Source organism: Pagrus major, chromosome 16 (assembly GCF_040436345.1).
Source record: "Pagrus major chromosome 16, Pma_NU_1.0".
NCBI lineage: Eukaryota > Metazoa > Chordata > Actinopteri > Spariformes > Sparidae > Pagrus > Pagrus major.
Window position 1 is genome coordinate 4,568,281 of NC_133230.1, and position 20,162 is coordinate 4,588,442.

At 37.5% G+C, this 20,162-nt stretch overlaps 1 protein-coding gene across 1 annotated transcript; it reads left to right on the top strand.

Moving 5' to 3' along the window:
* Positions 1-11,627: 11,627 nt before the first annotated feature.
* emx1 (empty spiracles homeobox 1) lies at positions 11,628-17,110 on the top strand. Its single transcript, XM_073482955.1, has 3 exons — positions 11,628-11,976; positions 13,823-14,007; positions 16,943-17,110. The coding sequence occupies exons 1-3, from the start codon at positions 11,628-11,630 to the stop codon at positions 17,108-17,110; spliced, it is 702 nt and encodes a 233-aa protein (XP_073339056.1).
* Positions 17,111-20,162: the final 3,052 nt, after the last annotated feature.

The window sequence follows — 20,162 nt, forward strand, 5'->3', positions numbered from 1 at the left end:
GAAAAGACTCTGTACATAGAAACAGCTGAGAAAGGAGGCCTGTGTGTCTCCATATGAATATTTAATAGATGTATAGTTATATATTTAATTTTCTACATTTATTGCTCTTTGATGAGTTCACTTCATGTGTTTTTGTATATTTGGATGAAATATTCAGAAATATATTTTATGACATCAGTGGAAACGTTCTCCTGGTCTTCTTCTGTCATTCAGCCACCACATGTTAGAAAAAGGTTGCAGAAGTTAAAGGTGACATTTTGTGAAACAAGGCAAATCAGAAAACTGCATGTTACAGCCCTGAAAAACCTTTTCCACCAGCTTCTGCTGCATAAAGTCCTGCTCTGTAAAATCTGACAAAGTGACTTTAAGAAATAATTAAATGTTAAACTTTTTAGTTTGTACAATTTAAATGAATCGTCTGCTTTGCTTGGTAATTCTGAGGTAATCGGTCTCCTGACTTTTATCAATGTTTAAAATTCACAGTGCACCAAATTCTGATGAAGTTTGGGCTGATTTCTCATCATATTTCTGTCTGTGATGTTTTCTAATATTAAAAAAAGCACAGGTTTACATTAAAGTCAGGGGCATGTAGTCCAGTTAAACAGCTGATACTGACTCATTTTACTGACTATGAGATTCTGTTCTACAAAAAACTTTCCCCAACCTCTACTAAAATGATATTAACTGATTATTTTCTGGTTTATAGAAATGAGGGTCTGTTAATCTGCACTGATGAGAAAACCTCGTCTCTAATGTATCCCATCAAACCATCATCCGACCCTTTGACCTCTCCTTATTGCCCAGTTTGAAGATGATGGAGACATTTCCTCCTGGTTTGATCTGACTCCGTTTCTCCCTGAAATCTGTGTCTGACTCGGGTTCCCCTCTGATTTAAGCTAAGCAAATAAATAACCAGCTCAGGGATTATCTGGGATATCTGTAACCCGGGGTGGTAGGGGTCAGTCTGTCTCGGGGCTACAGAGCTCAGTCTCACTGTTTAATCCCTTTTAAACGGTCGGTACGCCTGTTCTCACTGCTCCTCTGCAGACTGGGGCTCCGACGTGCCCACCCACTGCCGGCAGGTGTCCTGCCTCTGCTCTATTCAAACCCCTTTGCTTCCAGGTGGAGGGGGACTTCACGCTGTCTGCTGAAGCCTGCATGCCTGGCAGACATGAGGGATGAAACAGGAGAGAGGAGAGCGTGCAGAAAGGATTGGGATGTAGCAAATGAGTCCATCAGAGCAGCTAATTGGGGTGGTCAACCTGAAAGTCCCGTCCTGTGGAGGACTTAGTCGTACTAAACAAAGAGAGATGATGGGAACACAGAGAGGCGATCCATCTCTTTTAGCCTTACTTTTGTTTTTGCAGTAAGTTATTGTGGTAATAACTCTACTGTTACCTGCCTTAAGCTTCAGTCAAACTACTTTACTGGAGATAAAGATAAGAGAGAAGACAACAGTGATTTAAGAGGTAAATAAAGATGTGATGATGTCTCTCTCTCTATCTCAGGTTGATTTTCTTTTGACAAAAGATGGACATTTTTTCAACACGCGTTGAGTTGGCACCCATCTGTATCTGTTCTTCTTTTTACATGTGCACCCTTGAAATAAAGCAATCTGTGACCTCTGAATCGAAGCCAATCAACCTGAAATCAGGAGATCAGTGCCAATAAACAGCCTGTGCCAACAGCCAAGTGTCTGTTGGACTGTTTGGCTATGAGTCTTCGAACTTGACACCATTTCTCTTTCCTTAGCTGTAACAATAGGTCAATTAATGGAGCGGTAATCAACCATATTGATAATTTTGAGTCATTTTTTAATGAAAAGTGTCAAATTTTTTTGATTTCAGTTTCTTAAATGTGAATACCAACACATTGGAGGACCATGTTGGGCTTTGGTGAAACATGCCAGTCAGTGTTTCCCAAACAACTCATCAATTAATCGAGAAAATGAGTAGCTCAGTCCACAATAACAATAATCATTAGTCGCAGGTCTATCGTATCCTGTACACAACTGAGTAAAGAAGGTTGATTCCTTGTAAATAAGACTCATAAGTCGTACAAATGTACTTTTATGGAGGTGAGCTAGAATCAGATCAATCCCCCTCATCTTTCTTTTGCTCTACTGCTGTTTTATTTCATGAGCAAAATGTCTTTCAGAACAAGAGCCTCTTTTCCAAGCACAACATGTGTGTGCATCAGTTCCTTGACCATAAAAACATAAGACAAGAAACTGAGCAGAAAGATGAAATGCAAGCTGGAGATCATAAGTTACTTCAGTCAGATCAAGTCAACGTTGACAACTGTAACTATCCAAAAACACCACAACTGTAGGCTGCAGGGTGCAGCCGACTGGTGACAGTATCAAAGAGCCCAGTTTAATAAACAGTAACAGAGCTGATCTCTTTCTCCTGTCCTACACCCCCCGCCTGCTCTCTCCTGGCGTCCCCCCGCTCTGTCTGATTAGGGCCGAAGCGCCGCTGAAGGAGCAGAATTTGTGTAAAAACCCCAGAGAGCCGTTTCTGATGTGATCAGCCGGGAATCAGCGCTCCCCCCTCTTCTCCTCTCTCCACAGCCCAACGTAATCCCATTGAGGGGGGAAGAAAGAAGCAGTCAGAGGCCTGGGAAAACCTGGATAGTCCTGGAGAGGGGAGGGAGGGGTGGGGGTCAGCGGGCTCGTCGTCCCAATTAGCACAGGGCACCTTACCGGCTGGAAACATGCCAACGCTCACTGGGTTTCTTAAGACTCTCTACAGGGTCTGAAGTGAAGCTCTTATCAAAGGACACTGTTACAGCTTCACTCTCTTTGTCCTGTAGGTATTTATTATGAATCCACACTGTTCACTTAGACAATATTGTGTCTGTGCTGATTTCAAGCTTTTCTTTGTCATTTATTATAATAATCTTGTTGACATGTTGTTATTTTCGAAAAGTTACAGCCAGGCGAGATCTCAGGACAATTTCCACTTGATCTTTTCCAAACGTTAACTGAGTGGTTTTCTGTGCCTAAACCTAACCAGACCATAAGCACAACACTGAAACGTAAAGTTGCAACATGAAGAAAAGTAAAGTGTCGACACATCTGTGGTTTGCACAAACGTATGCTGCCAACATGTATTGTGGCGCTTCGGTTGGAATCATACAAGCCAACTGAACAGGAAGAAAGGTGTTTCTCATAATATCCTGGCATTTTACAGATTATAGAAGAGCTTTTGTCATCGACCAGCTGTGACAAGTGGATTTAGACTCAGTTATGTTTTTTAAGGTTTCAGGATTGAAAACAAGCAGTTGCCCAGTTACCCAATAATATTTATTAATATTATTATTTAAAGACAGCTGAGGCCTTTATTTTTTCATTTTTTCATTTTTCTATTTTTTCGTTGTTCTATTTTTCTATTTTTTCATTTTTCTCATTTTTTCATTTTTTCATTTTTTCATTTTTCAATTTTTCAATTTTTTCATGTTTTCATTTTTCCATTTTTTCATTTTCATGTTTTCATGTTTTCATTTTTCTATTTTTTCATTTTTTCATTTTTTCATTTTTCTATTTTTTCATTTTTTTCATTTTTTTATTTTTTCATTTTTTCATTTTTTCATTTTTCTATTTTTTAATGTTTTCATTTCTTCATTTTTCCATTTTTTCATTTTTTCTCATTTTTTCATTTTTTCTCATTTTTTAATTTTTTAATTTTTTAAATTTTTCTCATTTTTCCATTTTTCTATTTTATCATTTTTTTCATTTTTTTATTTTTTCATTTTCATTTTTTCATTTTTTCAATTTTTTTCATTTTTTCATTTTCATTTTGTATTTAATTTTTTTGTTTTATTTTTGTATTTTTTGTATTATTATTATTATATTTTTTTATTTCAATTTTCTCATTGGCCTGCAGTGAAAAAACCTGCAAAAAAATGTTTTGTTTTTTATTTTGTTATTTTATCATTTTTCATTTTTTTTCATTTTTTTCATTATTTAATTTTTAAATTTTTTCATGTTTTCATTTTTCCATTTTTTCATTTTTTGATGTTTTTATTTTTTCATTTTCATTTTTTCATTCCTTCATTTGTATTTTTTTGTATAATTTTTTTATTTTAATCTTCTCACTGGCCTGCAGTGAGGAAACCTGCAAAACAATTATTTTATCATTTCTTCATTTTTAATTTTTTAATTTTTCACTTTTTTAATTTTTTAATTTTTCAATTTTTCAATTTTTCAATTTTCATTTTTTTCATTTCTTCATTTGTATTTTTAATTTTTAATTACATTTATTTGTTTTATATTTGTGTTAATTTTTTTATTTTAATTTTCTCACTGGCCTGAGAAAATACTTTTTTTGCAGGTTTTCTCACCGAAAACCTGCAAAAAAAGTATTTTGTTTTTTCATTTTTTTCATTTTTTTCATTTTTTTCATTTTTCCATTTTTCTATTTTTTCATTTTTCTATTCTTTCATTTTTTCATTTTCTATTCTTTCATTTTTTCATTTTCAAAGTCATCAACACTTTATTGATTATTGGGAGCTGTGTTTTTTTTTTTTATCCAATTGCCAATAAAATAAAAACATTTTAAAATGTATTATTTTGGCTCTGATGCAGCATTCAGTCTGCAAACTAAGTAAAATTATCAATAAACTTAGTGGCGTAAAAAAAGTAGAATATTTGTCTCCAATTTGTAGTGGAGTGGAAGTATGAAGGAGCAGAAAATGAAAATACTCAAGTAAAGTACAAGTACCTCACAAGTGTACTGAGGTAAAGTAAATTGTACTAGTCTGTCCATCGCTGCTGCATTGTTTCAGCTTATACTTGATGGTGAAATAAGTAGCTTTTTAAAAATAAAATGTATATACTTTTATATTTTATAATATATATTTTAAACGTTTGTGGTGAATCCATCAGGCGAATGCATTAGGACTTATTGCTGGATGCTGACAACACTCAAAAATTAATATATGTATGTGTTATATGTGTCTTTCTGCTGACTCTTTCAATATAAACCTGCCTAAAACAATGAGAGCCTGTCTTCTCTCTTCGTTAAGTTGAAAAGCAGTCGGTCACATGACTCGTGCGCCTCTGAGAAGGTGTGAAAGTTCTCATGGAGAGCAATAACCTCCACCTCCAATAGGATGAAGAGTGCACTTCATTTAACCAGCGCAGGTTTTAGGGTAGTATAGGGTATTGTAAAAAAAAAAAAAAAAAAAAAAGGGGAAAAAAATCCTCCTTTGCATTTTATTTGTAAAGCTGAGGGCCCCTCCACTCCATCTAATAGTCATTAGCTTTCATTACAAGCGTTTGAAGTGGAAGCTGCTCTTTGTCTCGCAGTGAAAGGGCCGCACTGGAGCCGCACAATGACTTCTGACACGGGCTCTGACGAGAGAGAGGAGCTCTCCTGTTTGGAGAGGAGAGTCTGTTTCTCGCAGGAAGCAGCAGTTCCTGTTCGAGTTGAGCAACAGAACATCTTGTATATCTTTTTATGCGTCCTGGATGTTTATTGTCGTTGTTGTCGGTGCTTTTTATTCTGCCGTCTTGGCCAATTTATAAATTATTTTAATGGGACTAGGTGGTTAGAAAAGTAAAAAAAACAATGAGACAAGTTAGAGAACAAATAGAAAGACGTTTATGAGGGCTGGAACTGTGTCTCGCCCGGAATTAGCTGGTTCCAAATGAATGCGTAATTTATCCAACGTGCGTCTTTTACGCACGAGAATAAAATGAGAAAAATCGGAAAATTATGCATCCAATCTCTAAAATGTTGTAAGTCTGTCTTTGATAATCAACAGTAGATACATTTAATCTACTTTTCATAATGGATCATTGCAAAAGTCATTTCCGGTGTTCTTAAAGCGGTCTGTACCTTTAAAAAGATCATTTTACGATTTTTATAACATCTCAGATTTACGCCATCGTCGTAAAATACTTAAAAATCGATTTTAAGATATGAAAACATCGCAGGTGAAGCTACAACTACCTTCTCCTGATATCAACACTATTTTTCTCTCTAAACCGTGTTAAAAGCGGGATGTTTGTTTATGCGGATGCAGAGGCGCGGAGCCGCGTACAGGTGGCTAAACGACCGCACTTCTCACGCAGGTGGCACAAACGCAGCGACGTGCTACTTTTCCCATCTCGTTATAACGGGGTGAAATTTTCCAAGTATTTAAGTGGAACAGATTAGCTGAACACACAACGCTAATGCGAAACAAAATGGCCAATTAGTTTATTAATGAACGGAGAGGGAGGTGAGAGGGAGACCCCGAGCTGCAGCTGGCCTCTGCTGTCTGATGGTTTAATCAACATCAGGGACAAAGATCTGAGGACAGAGAGCAGATTTATAGCTGATCGTCGTGCTGATTCCTGTTTATCACCACAGCTGAAACGATTAGTCGACCAAAGGAACATTAATGTCCCACTATTTTGATGATCGATTAATCGTTTCTGTCGTTTTTCAAGCAAAAATGTCCAAATTTGCTTCTTCCAGCTTCTTAAATGTGAGGATTTGCTCCTTTTCTTTGTCATTTAAGACAATAAATGACGAGATTTGGGTCTCTTAACTAAACAATTAGTCGATTTATCATGAAAATAATCATCAGACTGATCGATAATGGAAATAATCATTAGTTGCAGCCCTTTTTTATCACATACATTATAAAAAGTAGTGCAATCATACACTATAGAAGCCATATTCAAACATTAAAGTATGTTTTATTATGAAGGGCTCCTGGTTAGATAAGACTGAAGAGACCAAATAAAGGCCTTTCTCTCCTTAACAGCAGCTACTGATATTTATTCATTTCTGTCAGGATGTTTCTGTTGTCGTCTTTTTAATTTTAGATGGACACGATGACGAGGTTGACCACAGCTGAAGAGATTTAGACTTTTCTGGGCATGTTTAGCACTGAGTTGATTTTTTACTGCAGGGAAACATCGTCATCAATATTTTGTGAAAGGGGCCTCACATTTCTGTAACATTATTATTTGTGTGTTTTTGGTTTAGTTTGTTAAAAGTGTAACATTATGTTCATTAATACGCCTTGTATTAACCTCCAAGTATTGAAGAAGCTACTTTAAAATAAGTAAATAAGCCAGAATACTGCAGCAAATTTACCCCGGGAAGGGAATCTAGTTTGGTTCACAAAAGTCATCTGGAAAGAGGAGCTCAAACTATTTTTGTTAAAAAAAATTATCAAATTGACAAAAATATGGTACAAAAAAACGTCACATGGCAGCAAATAAAATCAGTTAATTGGTCATGTATGAACAAAAAAAATGTAATTAAAATTCCCTGCTATTCATGGGAAAGTGACATGAATGTCAACTCACAGTAGAGAAGAAATGGTAGAATAAAATACATTAAAAACTTTCCTTTACATGTGACCCAAAATTATTTTAAAATGAGGGGAAAGTGTCATTTAACTATTTTAATAAGTGCAGATATGAATGTAGTTGAACTACCAGCGAGCTACTACTACTGATTTAATTACATGTAGTTCACTCCACAGTTTTGTTTCTTTAATCTTCTTCATTTTTCTATAATATTTCTCAATTTCCAAGTAAACAACTGGGAGTGGCACCTCCTGGAGCAGGAACTAAACTGAGGTCAGAAGCTCCAGGTGACCTCTGCAGGAAAAAAAAAAAAAAAAAACATGTCCTTCCTCCATTCAACCACTGGATGGCAGCATTGGTTTAAAAACAACAAACCATCTTCAGTGAACAGGTTTGTTTTTAGTGCAGTTCACTACAAGTCTTCTCCCTTTGGAGGTACAATGACAAATTACATTAAGGGAAAACAGCTGATGGTGAGAAAGATTAAACTTCTAAAAAAAAATAATTAAATATATAAAAATATATAAGAAAATATTAAATAATAATAACAAATCTTTTTTTTTTTTTTAAAAAAAACAGAAAATAGAAAAAATGAAAAAAATATATAATTTTTTTGCAGGTTTTCTCACTGCAGGCCAGTGAGAAAATTAAAATAAAAGAAATAAAAAAATAAAAAATACAAATGGAAAAAATGAAAAAATTTAAAAATTTAAAAATTAAAAACAGAAAAATGAAAAAATAGAAAAATGAAAAAATAGAAAAATTTAAAAATTTAAAATTTTTAATTTAAAAATAGAAAAATTAAAAAATAGAAAAATTAAAAATTAAAAATTAAAAAATAGAAACATGAAAAAATTGAAAAATAAAACAAAAAATTAAATAAATAAAAATAAAAATACCAATGAAAAAATTAAAAATATTAAAAATTAAAAACAGAAAAATTAAAAATCAAAAAATGAAAATGAAAAAATTGAAAAATTGAAAAATGAAAAAAATGAAAAATGAAAAAATGGAAAAATGAAAAAATTGAAACATGGAAAAATGGAAAAATTGAAAAATTAAAAAATAGCAAAATAAAAAAAACAAAATAAAATTTTTGCAGGTTTTCTCACTGCAGGCCAGTGACACTGTAAAAAGTGTTCGATAAAAAAGCTCTTTTATGTCAGTTTTTAAAATACCTTCTGTGAAACTACAATCATTAAAGGACCCATCCTGTGTTTTCTATCATTTACTGTTAAAACTTTCATTAACATGTATAACATGTTGTTAAAAAAGAGGCCACTTGAGGGCAGCACTTGTATGATACTGAACCACCAGTCTTCAGAGGGTCCCTCACACTTTGTCCCTCTCTTCCGCTCAGTACTGTGGATAATTTCCTGCAGATAAACTTGCAGAATGTCTTTGAACACTGCTTTTATTTTAAACGCCAGACTTTTGGACAGTGGTGTGACTGAAAAGTTGTATTGATTTTCATTTCCCCACATTTTAAGAAGACAAGAGTAAGAAGAAATCTAGTATTTTTGGTCAGGCTGATGTGTTTTAATTGTTTTTACTGTTTTATTTGTTTTCATACAGTTTAGAAGTCAGTACTGTGACAGACTGGATTATCTTGGTGTAATAAATGGACTTTGTTTTTTAATCTACAGCTGTAAATTTGTTTCTACAATTTGCAAAGACGCAGAAGAAAATAAGTACGCACGCTCCACCAGTGTTTCTTCTTGTTTGTTAAATCAAAATTATAGTTTTTCATGTCACCAGTTTCCAGAAATCAGCCCCACCCTGAAATGCATAAATACGATGTGGTGGTTGAGTGTTTCTCGCTGGCTTTTTCTGCAAGAATGATCATATTTTTATGAGGAACAACATGTCACAGTTAAAATGCTAATTAAAGCATTTTTTTTTAAATGCCTCTCACATAGAAATGTTGGCCCTGTGTTGCACTCCGGAACAGCTCAAATAAAGAGGAATGTGTCCTGTTAAACCTGCTCTTTACCATCTCTCAGTTTACTTAATTAGTCAATGTGTAACTGCACCTTTTCTCCTCCACTCTTATTAATATATAATCTGAGGAGTTATGATTCCAGTGTGAACCACAGAGGACATAAAAACAGAATAAATCTCAGTATTTTCCCAATCTTGGTTTATATTGTCACTTTTGCGCCCTTAAAATGAGGATTTTCACAATAAAAGACATTTTACGCACAGCTCAGATCGGCAGCTACGGAACAACAGGAGACTGCACTGCTTTGTTTTTTCGCGGTTTTGGCCACCTATTAACCAGCAGCGATCAGGGTCAGTGCGTAAAGGCCTCCAGGGTTTCATCATTAAACCGGAGCGGCTCGGTCAGCCCTCAAGTTCCTGCCTCTGAACTGAGGGTGAAGGGTTTAAATATAAAATCCAGCGAGTCCTGAGAAATGTTTGATCGCTCTCTACTTTATTCGGTTATGAACTTGTGTTTGTCTTGATCATAATATGAGCTTTTTATGTGCGTATGTGTGTGTATATGAACATGTTTTGTATCCTGGAGCAAAATAACTGCACAGCAACATGTTAGTTTCTGGTAATCCTGATCGACACACGCATTTTGAATAAGATTAGAATGATTCACAGGTTTATTATATTCAATACTGGCTCATATGAGTCCTGCAATTTCCAGGAACAGTGTGATCTGTCCACACAATCCTTATAATTATTTAAAAAATGATGCTGAAAGAGAAAAACAAGGAGATTTTGGGGGACACGTCTTTTAGGAGCCTTTAGCTCTAAACGCCCTAATCAACAACTTGTTTTACCTCATAATTTCCACCGGTAATGATTTTCTAATGCAACCTCCACGCAAACGAGCGCATTAAGAGGATAATTATTAACTTGGTTAGTGCAGCATGGAAGCGGAGCGCCGAGGGGATACAGAGGAGGCAGCAGCTCCAAAACACAATTACCTGCTGCTTCCTCCTGCAGGACGCGACTGTTCTCACAGAGGACGAGCTCAGGCTCTGATGTGTGTTTTATTAAAATGTTCAGGCATCAAACTCGGTTCAAAACAATTTATTTTATTTTAACTGATGCATCTGAGAAGCCTGAAGGGAAGTTTGTGTCCTGAAATAGTAAAAATGTTTGTTGTTGAATGTATTTTGTTTGTGTATTTGTAATATTACTGTTTCATTGCTCTGTCCCCAACAAAACAATAAATAAAATAATATAAGAATATATATATAAATTAAGTAAATCCTATTATTACTGATGTTATTATTATTATTATTATTATCGTGATATTTTGCGTTTATAGCGCATAAAATAAGTATTAAGGCGAAAAATGTCCATAGAAAAATCTTCTTTTCCTTTTTTTCTTCAAGTTCAACGTGTATCACACACATACACTCACACACACACACACACACACACACACACACACACACACTCACACACACACTAATCAAATGAATTACAAATTAAAATGAATCAATAAAAGTGACCACTTGTTCTTTTCTTTTCTGGTGGGAGAAACTGTTTTAATTTATTTGGATTAAAGAGGATAAAAATGGTATTTCTGGTTTTTATCTTTGGTGCAAGTTGACCTGAGCGCAAATGTGCTTCAGCAGAAGAAAAGAAAAATGAATTATACGCCTGTCGTTACTTTGGTGAACACGTCCAGCATCACTTTGAATTACATGGAAGTTTTTAAGTGTGATATCTGGATTTAATGGTCTGAAGGACAGAAACAACTCAAACATTCAGCACTTCGCTGGTGAAATTTCCACTCGTGTCCATGAGACTTTCTCTGACACTTTGCCTCCATGTTATCGGCACTTGTGGAGAATTCCTGTCTGATTGAAGTTTAGCTCCTCGCCCCCCCTCCGGCGGATTGTTTCCCCTCCTGAACACCGACATATTATGGCTGAATAGGACACACAATGACCCATTAATTGGAGCACACATGTTTTCTCAGCGTGCCTCTGTAACTAAGCTGCCTCTGCCGGGGCCCTGTGTTGATCTACGAAGCAGGTACTTGAATGAGGAGACCTATTGGCAGGTGCTCTGGTCCAATCAGCTCGCTTCCTGCGCGCCGTCGAGACGCACTGAAGGTTGGAGGCGCTTTGACTCGGTGCGCAGAAACCCTCTGAGTCCATGGATCACACTCATTTGCAGCACTGTTGAGTTCTGTAGCAGCATCTCCTCTGGACGAGCCTGTGAAGACACAAACCAGCAGATCACCCTCAGCCCTCCATCTGTGGTCATGACGCACCTCTGAGAGGGAGCTTACTTCTTTTTCCAGCAACAGATTTCTTCTCTTCTGGTCTCTTTTTTCCATCCAGAGATGATGTTTTCGTCTGCAGGGAAGCGCTGCTTCACGATAGAGTCTCTGGTCGCCAAAGAGAACCCTCTGACGGCCGAGGAGCCGATCCGTCCGACGGCTTTAAGTTACTCCAACCCGACGACAGATGCCTTAATGAACAGCTACCAGGGTCCGCCGGCCAGGTCCCTCTATCAGACCCCGGACCTGGTGTTCCCAGAGACGGTTAGCCACCCCTCCCTCACCGTGGCTCCCCACCAGCTCGGAGGCTCCCACCTACAGCATCCGCACTTCTTCGGGACGCAACACCGAGACCCGCTCAACTTCTACCCCTGGGTGCTCCGGAACAGGTTCTTTGGACACAGGTTTCAAGGTAAAAAATAAAGTGTGAAGAAACTGATTTTAATTCCACTTGAAGATCAGACTGCGCAATGATTTACCTCCTCTTACCAAGCTAAACATTAATTCTAGTAAGGAATAAACTAGATTTGGAAAGAGGAGAAAGGTGTTTTTTCTCATCAAATCCATCAGTATTTCATATTTCATCGACACTACATGGCTGTGAACATTTGTGCCACAGATAGCATTAAACCACCAGGCCACCGGCTGCGCAGCTCTCATGTCCCCACTCTCCCTTCGCCCTGCAGCTACTCTCTCAAAGCCACACAGCCACGAGAAGATAAGCGCTGATTTTTTTTTCCCATACAAGAAAACTCGCCCTGGGTCAGACCGCAGTTGTTGTTCATCTCATTTTTATAAATATCTGGCACAACAGCCAGGCTGAGGAGAGCAGACAGATCAAACCCAGGATAATAAACTCAGAATAATGGGAACAGAAATCAGAAGGAAATCCTGCGCAGTGAAGGATTTGAGCCTGCAGTGGTTTATTTACCGGACAGAGCTGAGCGCAAACTGCGCGCACAGACGAGCGATTATGGCACAATTAAAACTGCGCATTTGTTTTATTGACTTGTATATTTTACATTAAAGGCAGAATGATGCAAATCCACAAATTGACAGTTTTTAATACAGCGTACTAAATAACTTTTCCACACTGGCAGTTTGTTGGATCCTAATCTGTTTTTTATTTTTATTTAAATATCCATTGATGTCCTCTGGTTGGACAAAAACGAAGAAAAGAGTTTAAATAATCAGCTGATAATTAAAAAGAAGAAAATAAGTTTGTTATGTTATAAAATCAGAGAGGAAACAAAAAGCATTTAGGAAGTTTTAGCGCCAAATACACATTTCATCTTGGAGAATATTTTTAGTTTCTCTTTCCTGACAGAAAATTGGGAAGTATTAACAGATAAATGTGGGTTAATTTAACAACTTTAATTGTGAACAATAACACAAAATATTTGACGTTTATTTGCTTTATTTTGATGCAAATATATATAATCGTGTATCCTATTATATGTGTATTTTAGAGGTATGTATCTGATCCATATTTTTCTTTCCCAAAACTGGAACCGAGCATGTTTGGTTAAAATATTTCAGTTAAAAAAAAAAAATAATAACCCTCAAAAAAATGAACGTTTATATTCAGGTCTACAAAATGTTTTTTTTTATCGGGCTTGTACTGTTTTTGTTGTTTTTATTAAAAAGGAACAGCTCCACTCAAATTATTTAAGTATTCTGGGATATGCGTAATAATAGTGTCGCATTATTTTTTGGGGGGACCAAAAATAATCACAGAACACAAAATAAAAATTATAAATATGTCACAGAATAAACACTAAAACATCCCTGACTCATTGTGTGTTTGTCTCCGTGCACGCGCGACACTAACACTAATTTAATGGCTTCATGCGTAAAATAACTCCATTAAAATATAATTTCACTGTGGGGCCTGATACAGAAAGAAAACAGCTGCTCAGGTTTCACCTCAGAAATTAAAAAAAATGGGAATTTGATTTAAAAAATATATTATTTTTATTGATATTATAGAGCCACATTTTCAGTTTCTTCTATATAAATAATACCTTTATAGATGACATTTTGCTCACCTGTGATAATGACGCTACAGCATCACCTCCTCACACTTCGCAGGAGAGTAGTTGGACCTATTAACGCTGTTCACACCGTTTCTGACGAGGCAGCCGTAACACAGCTCCTGACACACACACTGTCCACTCGGAGCCAGGTGTTCGTCACAAACCTCACCTCTGGGCAGCTCCTCCACCCTCCTCACGGCCCCTCGTTGTTTCTTTTTCAAGGTAACGACGTGTCCCAGGACAGCCTGCTGCTCCACGGTCCCTTCGCCAGGAAGCCCAAACGCATCCGGACCGCCTTCTCGCCCTCCCAGCTCCTCCGGCTGGAGAGAGCCTTCGAGAAGAACCACTACGTGGTCGGAGCCGAGAGGAAGCAGCTGGCGAACAGCTTGAGTTTATCTGAAACGCAGGTGAGCTGATGTTCTGCTGTTTGGTGCGGTCCAAGGAGAACCCTACTAGAACTTTACTAATTGTTTAAATCATTAACCTGAGACCAAATAAACTGAGAGTGTGTTAATTAATATTCACGTGTCATCATTCACATAATGTAATTTGTGCGTAATTGATTGACATAAAACTCAGAAGCAGCATTTATCCAAACAGCTGACTCTCTTTATATTCTCCATTATGAGGCCTAATGGACATGAGACACTGTGGACTCGTTAAACATCACCATCGATCATATTTACGCTCTTTAATCTTGAATTAAAAACACCTTTAAGCGACCCCTGGACAGACTGCGCTCTCAAGACCACTGATTTATATAAATACATCAAACAAATGTCTTCATTTTTGCGTCATGGCTGCAGCTGATACATGTTAGGTGATATGAGGAAAGGCTAGCCATTGCAACACCAGTTAATTTTTAATCTCCTCTGTCATTAAAGGTACACTGTGTAGAAATACAAACTCAAATTAAAATTCTTAATAAGTAATAACAGAAAATATTTGGGTTTTTTTCCATAAATGAATAAACGAGCTGTTCTCAGAGGAAAATAAGGTCCCAGGAACAGTTAGAAGCTAGAAAGGTGGCAGGGTCCGCCACATATAAACAAAGTAAAACAGTATGACATTGTGTTGTTTGGTTTATTGGTTTTATTGAGTCATGAAAAGAAGAGACTTTTCTTTATTTGGTTTATTTAGGCATAAAAAAGTGAATGAAATGTATTCCCCCAAAACTTCATAATGCACCTTTAACACTGTAACAGACATATTTAGCATAATGATAACTTATATTCAGATAATTTCTGATGTGTAAATAATAATCAACCAAAGATTAAACCCACTGTAGTCTATGTAACATCTGAATAAACAATGTAAAACAGCAATAACAGCATTTCAAATAAAACTTATCCACTTTAGTTTGCAATCTATAATTTTGCTGCTTTAAATTGAAGTTATTATTATTATTAATTACTCTGCAGTATCAGGAGTTCACCTCATTTTAGCCTATTATCTATATATTTACTGATATTTCCATGTAGCATTTCTCTAGCTAAATATTTAGGAAATAATCAGGTAAATGTTTGGGATTTATCTTCAGCTAAACATCTAAAATAATATAGAATAATGATTAAATATCCCCCAAATATCCAAGAAAAAAAAACAGATTAACACAACTCATTTTGTATTATGAGAAAATGGAGAAAAACGTAGTTAACTTTCTCTACCGGAAACAGTCCCGCCATTTTGGTTTTATTGTGTATATAATGACGTTTTTGCAATATTTCACAGCAACCGCTCGATTTTGGAATACAACAGAAGAGAGGGTTGTAGAAATGCTGCGCTCAGTAAATAAATGAAGTTAAAACAAACGCTCAACATTGAGACAATTGGAAATGTGTGCACGGTAACAGCAAAAAAATATATATCTTCCAGTTCGTTGATAAAATGGTGAAACTATCTGCTTCCTGCTTCTGTAGAAACATTTGGACCAGCAGACTGATCAAGTCACGGGTTGTAAAATTGCCTTTTTTTTCTCAGTATCACCCTGAGCAGCTGAAGGGAAACGTTCAAACTGTGAGAAAATGATTATTTCTGCGTTGCATTTAGATAAATGCACATAATACTGCAACTAGTCCAGTCATTTTTGGCTCTTTGAGAGAGTTTCAACTGTTTTTACAACATAGAATCAGCCTGCAGCCTCGTAAGAGCCACCGAGTACAACAGGGGGAAACTATGAGCGCTGTGTTGCTATTTTAAAAATGCATCCCGGCCACATATATATTCCATATCATATTCCAAGGTCACAGTCAGTCAGTCGGGAAGCTATTAAGCCCCGCTGACCTTCCCCATACATTAATGCAGGCTCGGTTCTGAAAACAAGAGGCGAGAAGTTGTTGTTAGTTTGTTTAACCAGGAATCCTTTAAAATACGCATTATTTCTGCAAAAAAAAGTTTCCAGGTGGTAAATATAATCACATTTTTTTTGTATAAATAAGGTTTTAAATGTAGAAATTGAAGCATGGATTGTGAAATTCATTTTTTATTTTCATTTTATTTTGCCAACCGGCACACATTCGTCATCAAAAAAATCACAGTTAGAGCCAAAACAATCAGCAGATTCATTGATCAGTCAAATTCCAGGACGCTGTGAAGTAATTCTGATAATCAATTAATGGTTTCAATCATTTTTCAAGCAAAATCTCCAAACATTTCCATGACTTAAGTGTCACATTTTAACATAACAAGACATTAACATTGTGGGTTTTGGCATTTGATGGCGTCACCTTGGACTTCTGACATTTTATAGACGGAACAATTTATTGATTATGTGAGAAGCGGATTAATAGATAATGAAAATAATGGTTAATTTCCCAAAACAGACCCATATTTAACCAGAACCCGTGAACTTAAACACATCATTTATATTATTAGTTACACCTGAGTGTGAAAAGACAAATATGTCCCCGTTGAGGAAGGTCGATTGCAATATTGTTTGTATTTAAAGATCTCCTTCACACGTGAGTTAAGACATAAATACAAAATCTCTAACTTGTGTCTGACATGGCTTCTGCAGAAAAAAAGTACAATCACCACATTTAAATACTTAAAATGTTCACAAGTTCACAAGTTATGTCCATTCTCAGTGTCTGTGCACTGGAGGCTTCAAGTTTCAACATCACACTTGAATATCGGACCACGATTGGCTGGCAAATGCCATTTGTGATGTCACAAATCACGCTCGAAGGCCCGCCTCTTAGATTAACACAAAGAAAATGTACACTGAGCAATAAACGTGAAAACACACTGTGCACATACATTATTCTACGCAGTGAAAGACACAGTGGACCATCTACTTAATGTGCATCACCATCTTTAACCCCTGCTCGTGTATCCGTCCAGGTGAAGGTGTGGTTCCAGAACAGGAGGACTAAGTACAAGCGACAGAAGCTGGAGGAGGAGGGTCCAGACAGCCAGCAGAAGAAGAAGGGGAACCACCACATCAACAGATGGCGCATCGCCACCAAGCAGGCCAGCTCCGAGGACATAGACGTCACCTCAGAGGACTAAAACAAAACCTCCGACCCTGAACCCTGCGTCTCCTTCTGACGCACCAGAGGACCAACCACTATTTATTATGTAATATTATTAAGTATAATTAGACACATTAGAGGACGGCTGCACATCTCTTCGTCGAGGTGTTTTACTCTGTGACACTGGGAGAAAAAAAATAATTATTTAATGACATCCATCGTGAACGTCTCTGGATGAGGAGATACATCGTTTAATGATCTTTGGTGTGACGACCAAAGATGAAGAGAAACAACGTCAACCTCTATCATAGTGTTTGTTTTTTTAAAATTGTACATAGGCCACGCATAAAGGTTGTTTTTGAAAGAAGGCTATTTGTTTCATTAAAGCTGTTTTTACCACCTGCTTAGGTCATTAACACCTCACTGCTCATCCCCACCCGCTCCGCCACCTGTGAGCCATGTTAATTTAAATTTCTTCCTCGATGACGAGAGCTTGTTGTCGCACACTTTGAGTCGGAGGAGGACAAGGCTGGTGACTCGCCAGAAGAACAAAAGCAGGAAATGAAGCATGTGTGGAAGAAGATCCACGGTTCCTGATGAAGATTTCTCCACAGAGAGGCGATTCACGACCAGCTGTGCGTGACTCTGAGACAGAAGACGAGAAGCTGCAGAGACCTCTGGCGTCAGGGGCGAGTTGTGCCACATAATAAAAGCAACTTCACAGCTTTTGTGCTTCTTCTGCCGTGCCACATTTGTCAGTGTGGGGTGATGGATGACATCTTTAAACCCTGTGTGTCGTAAAAAAACATATATGAGATCATACTTTTCAAGCAGAACATGTAATTACAAAAAAAAAGATGTTTTAGAAATAAAAACAAAAGCTATTTCTCATCATTTGTGTCTACTTCAGGTGCTGAATTTGTTCATCATGTCAGCCATAATAGAGTCTGGCAGGGTTTCCCCTTATAAAAAGCCATTACAGCGGCAGCTTTCACTCATTAGTCCCTCCTCTCCGGCTCAGGCTGCATGTGCAAATCAGTGTGAGGCATGCTGCTGCAGTGTTTGATTGGAATGAAAGACCTGCAGACACTCGAGCCTCTGTGGCACAGGGAGTGGTTCAGAGTCCAAGCAAAGAAGGATTTTTGTATTTTCAGATTGTTTTGTGCTTAAAAAAACCCCTGAAAATCGGAGCAGTATGTGTATGAGGTGGCAGGAATGTTGCAGGACCATTGCACAGGTGTCAGGTGTGTTACCTATTTCCTCCAAATTCCAGCAGAGGGGGGGGGGGCACAGAAATGAGTCCCATCCAGAGGGTGCAAAAAAAAAAGAGGGGAAAGTAGTTAGTATTGTGCGGCGGCCCTTTCACCAAAGCACCTCAGTAATCACCTGTCAAAAGAAACGGAAGGAATCTCCTCCTGATGACCCCGAGGCTTCAGAGGAGAGCCCCTGACGTCTGACCCTCGTGTCTTGTTTTGTAAGCTAAGCAACAGAAAGAGGCGTGAGAGTCAAATACACTGCAAAAGGCGGACAAAACGTCAGACATCTGCAGTTGCTAAAAGGGGCCACATGCCTTGTTTTGAGTTTCCAGGACATCCTATACTCACTGCAGGTGCAAATACATGTTAGAAGAGATTCAGCATTCCTTAATGTCCAAATAAACAGCATCAAAGGTGAGATTTTAAAGGGGCAGTTAAAAAAAATACATATTTTTCTTCTTACCTGGAGAGCTAATCATCCAGACAGATTGTTTTGGTGTGAGTTGCAGAGTTTTGGAGATATTAGCTTGACAAAATGACGGTTGGTGTAATAGTTACTACGTGGAACTAATCAAAAGAAGGTCATGATTTCTGGAAGGAGACGTTGATGTTGAGTTTTTCAAAGGTATGTTTTGGCGCCAACAAGAAGCGCCATCTTGTTCCATTATATTGGAGAGGGCGCAGACATCTCTACAGTCCAAAATCTCCAAACCTTCAGCAGCTCACACCAAAAACAACCAGTACAGAAGCTCACTCCGACACTAAAAAGCACTCTGAGGGTTAAGGCCGATCACATGTCGGGTCAGGCAGAAGGTCAACATGATTAACGAGAGCCACACCTCTCATTTGTCTGTTAGAAAAACACTTAAGGGGAAAAATCACGCCCGTCTCCCTAAACACCGTGTCTCCTGTCGCCTGAGTCAGCAGAGAGAGTTCAGGATGAGAGCAGGAAGTCTCTCTGGAGAGGAGCGGAGCAGAGCGGAGCGCTGCCGGGCCGGGGGAACAAGTCTCCAGATCCCCGCTGCTGCTGCTGCAAAGGTGTCGGAAAAACTGGTCTGAAATACGAGACGACTGCTTTTTCATCATTATGGGCTTGATTACTTGTTGTCTGTCTATTTTCTCACCTAACAGTACAAGTTGCACGTGTTTTATTGTTGGTTTTAAAATGGCGTTGTTGAGTGATAAATCATGCGGCGTAGTCACAGCTGCCACATTGCATCAGTTTCAGTCAAGCAGCAGGAGGCTCGCCGAATCACAAAATCACAACCTAATTACTGAAAAAAGAAGACTTTGTTCTGAATAAATTTTTTTAAAATAAACAGTTGCAGTCTGATCACTATGGACTGTGACTGGAATTACTTAAATGACCTAATTAGAGATATTTAAATAAGATTCTGACACCAGTAATTAATCTGCAGTGCACCAGATAAAATATGGTAAATTTAGAGGTGACATTTCTGTAAAACTCTCAGCGTTACAGTGAAATTCAGCCAAATGTGATGCTAATATCAACAAATTAAACCTGAATAACAATAATAAAACATATCTGATGTATCTCTTTAAATGTTTGATATTTTTTTTGAATGGGGTTTTTGTTTTTGTTGTCTCACCCGGGTTGTGTGCAACAGCTTCCACCTTCCAGCTTCCTCCTCCGATCCGGCGTGTGGCTTCTTGTCGAATTACGTCTCCTCGCAGCCTACCGTGCTGGGTTCCCCCGGCAACCGTGCAAACATGTTAATCACAGAGATGGTGACACGAGATAATACGTGAAGACAGAAAGTTTATATAAATCAAGTGAAAATACATATAAAAAAGACAGCATTTTGAGAAACC

Excerpts from the sequence above, each read along its gene's own strand:
- emx1 (XM_073482955.1), top strand. The coding sequence starts at position 11,628 with ATGATGTTTTCGTCTGCAGGGAAGCGCTGCTTCACGATAGAGTCTCTG. Across the intron at positions 11,977-13,822 it reads CTTTGGACACAGGTTTCAAG|GTAACGACGTGTCCCAGGAC; the intron begins GTAAAAAATAAA and ends TTCTTTTTCAAG. Across the intron at positions 14,008-16,942 it reads TGAGTTTATCTGAAACGCAG|GTGAAGGTGTGGTTCCAGAA; the intron begins GTGAGCTGATGT and ends GTATCCGTCCAG.